The 3,203-nt window shown below is 48.0% G+C and overlaps 1 protein-coding gene across 1 annotated transcript; it reads right to left on the bottom strand.

Moving 5' to 3' along the window:
* Positions 1-1,036: 1,036 nt before the first annotated feature.
* LOC145350229 (uncharacterized) lies at positions 1,037-2,818 on the bottom strand. Its single transcript, XM_080199292.1, has one exon. It carries the CDS (start codon positions 2,816-2,818, stop codon positions 1,037-1,039), a length of 1,782 nt encoding a protein of 593 aa, XP_080055418.1.
* Between the last annotated feature and the right edge of the window lie 385 nt (positions 2,819-3,203).

The raw sequence follows: 3,203 nt of genomic DNA, 5'->3' as shown, positions 1-3,203 counted from the left end.
TTTACACTAAGTGAATGGGAATAACTCCATTCCCTTTACAGAGTGAATGGGAATAACTCCATTCCCTTTACACTAAGTGAATGGGAATAACTCCATTCCCTTTACACTGGGGGAATGGGAATAACTTGTGAGAAACGGTCCGATACTCACTTTTATGATCCCCCCCCTTGAATCAAAGACACGGATGAGTTCAGCTAACTGTCGGTTTATTCGATCTTGCAAGAAAGGGTGCCGTCCCGTGGGTACACACACCTTACATAAGAACATAAGAACATAAGAAATAGGAGCAGGAGTAGGCCATCTAGCCCTTCGAGCCTGCCCCGCCATTCAATAAGATCATGGCTGATCTGTTGTGGCTCAGTTCCACATTCCCGCCCTCTCCCCATAACCCTTAATCCCCTCTCTTATCAAGAACCCATCAACCCGCTTCTTAAAAATATTTAGCGAGGCAGCCTCCACCACTTCAACGGGCAGAGAATTCCAGAGATTCACCACCCTTTGAGTGAAGAAGTTCCTCCTCAACTCCGTTCTAAACCGCCTCCCCTTTATCTTGAGGCTGTGCCCCCTAGTCCTACTGTCTTTTTTGAGCGGGAAATCATAGTTTATATACATTTTTCTAGATAACAATAGGACAGCCCTCCTTTCTTCATTGGTTACCACTTCCTAATCCCTTTACCGAGTGAGCTCCTCCCTTGTTGACATCCCATTAACTCTAATCCAATCACCCCCTTTAAGGCTTAAATCGTTTTACCTCTCATCAATTCAGCTAACTCTTTTTCATTGTCCTGTAAATTGCTAACACATTTATTTTATATGGTGTAAATTAGTTTGTTTTCCTATCTCTTTTAAGCTATGCTGAAGACCCCGGGCGCCTGCCAGTCTCATGTTTTTTTTCTTCTTTTTCTATGTGTTTCATCATCTGCTGGTCTTAGCGTTTAACCCCTTAGGTTACAATAACGGTTCTGTCATGGTTTCCGCCCCAGATGGCTTGACTCAAAAATTACACTACCATCCCTTACAATCCCCCCTGTTTTTCTTATGCTTTGTAATTTTTGACTTTCTTCTGGTGTTCCAGGCGTTCCAGCAGGTCAAGGGCCTGTTCATCCAGAGTTTTATCGTCTAAGAGGCTTATCCTCTCTTCCGTCTCTAAATTCATATTTATCACTTTTCCATTCAGGACATCCCCCTTAGTCAGGGCTGTTTCGATTAGCCGCTGAGCCAACCCCCGAACACAAGGGATGATACAGCACCCTAGGGCGGCCAATACCCCTGCCGTCACCATGAAAGAGACAAGGACGGACATTACTACTCCTTTCCATTTGCCGAACCAAGCTTCCAACCACCTAGTGAGACCTGGGTCTGTACCCGAGTTCTCAGCTAGTTCATTAGCTAGGGTCGTTAGCCCTTTGAGGGCTCGGGTAATTGACCCATCGGGAGCTGTGTTATTTGGGATAAAGGTGCAGCATTCAGTTCCTATCATGACGCATACCCCCCCTTTCTCTGCTAGAATCATGTCCAGGGCTAGCCTGTTTTCCCAGGCCATCCTGCTGGTTGCGTCCAATTGTTCCGCTATCCCGCTTATCGCATTTCGGGTATAATTAACAAACCTCTGTTGATTATAATAGATATAGTTGATCCAATCCACGTTCTTGTTAATGGTCACCCACCAGAACAGGGATTCAAACCCTGCTGCTATCTGGCTCCTGGCTTTGTACTCATCAGGGACCCCCCTAGGGACCCCTATGGCGTCCAGATATATTCGTTCATCAAAAGAACCCGGGAGGCTCCTTTTCCCTCGTTCTTTTCCACGGGGTCCCGGATGTTCGAATGCCAGGGTAAAGGGTACGGCCAATTGGATAAGTGCACAAGTGCCCTTCCATTTCTGAGGTAAAATGGGTCTCAAAGTCCTCCCCCCACAGTACCACCATAGATCAGCTCTAGGTACCTGGATTTGGGAGTAGTTTCCTCCCTCGGTGGTGTCGCTGACTTCCTTAACTGTTCCACACCTATCGAAGCTTCCCACTTCCCTGTCCAATCCATCCCCAGTCCGGGTGATACAGGTGTGATGTATCCCCGTTACTCCGGAAAAAGGGGGGGGTTGAGACGCCCTGTTCAGTTTGATTGGGGGAAATGTCAGGCTCAAGGAGCGACAAGTGGGGTCTCCCCAAGCCTCTCTGTTTTGATACAGTTTCACCATACACTCCATTTCAGCTGGTTCTTTATCCCATCCCAGCGGGAATGGGACCACCTGGGGAGTTGGCCGGCTACTGGTGCACGCATAACAGTTACCCTTTCCGACACTTTGTACCGTATATTTGACCCATTCTATCCAGGCGTTCGCTTCCCTGAATCCCGTTTCTATTTCAATGGTCTCTCTTAAATCCTTTACCTCCACTACCCTGACTTCTCCCGAGACTCCCCGGCTAGGGGCGGAGGAGTTCCTGGTTTCGGCATTTTTGACTGTAGCCCGCACACAACACAGGGCCACCCCCACCCTCCCTGTGTGTTCCTTGATCTTGACCCCAAGAACTTGTCCGTCGAGGCCCTCCGTCCCACCGTCGTCTGACTTTTTTATGGTGAGGTAGAGGGGGTTACATTGGTTTAGCTTACAGTCTCTGGGAAAGATCTTCCATGGAACAAGTGATATTTTCTCGCGAATCCTTAACTTAACGTCTTCATTTAACCCCCCTACTTGACAAGATTCTACTTTCCCCTGTTCATTTTTAGTACACTTTGGGTTCTTATCGAAGACAAGTAATTCTATTTCCCTCCCCTGGTATCCCTTCTGCCCCGTGAGGTCGTCTTTGCAGGGTACCATTCGACAAAGGTCAATCTCAATTACCTGTGCCTGGGGTGATTGGATTATAGTAAGGGAGTACACTTGGGCCGCCTGCCCAGCACCTATGCCCCCATAGAGTAAACATATTATTAGTAACATCCCGCTATTGCCGTATATTGCCCAAATTAACATATCAAAAATCAAGTCCAATCAGTCCTTCGCGGTGTGGTGGCCAGGGGTAGACACTTCTTCTGCTGGTTCTGGCACCGGTCCTTTCACTCGAGTGTAATGCGTCCAGCCTTTCTCAGCCGTGCGGATAGCCGTTTCCGTGGTCAGAAGTACCAAGAAGGGACCATCCCAGATTGGTTCTAAAGTCCGGAGTTTCCAGTTCTTGATTAGGACCCAATGCCCTGGCTTGATGGTG

Source organism: Carcharhinus amblyrhynchos, chromosome 11, assembly GCF_965287045.1.
Source record: "Carcharhinus amblyrhynchos chromosome 11, sCarAmb.v2.hapA, whole genome shotgun sequence".
In the NCBI taxonomy this organism is placed as follows: Eukaryota; Metazoa; Chordata; class Chondrichthyes; order Carcharhiniformes; family Carcharhinidae; genus Carcharhinus; species Carcharhinus amblyrhynchos.
The sequence above is the reverse complement of the archived record's forward strand: the minus strand, read 5'-3'. Positions and strand labels throughout refer to the sequence as shown.

What these genes read in the sequence shown, in the direction of transcription:
- LOC145350229 (XM_080199292.1), bottom strand. Translation starts at nt 2,818, where the DNA reads ATGGTACCCTGCAAAGACGACCTCACGGGGCAGAAGGGATACCAGGGG.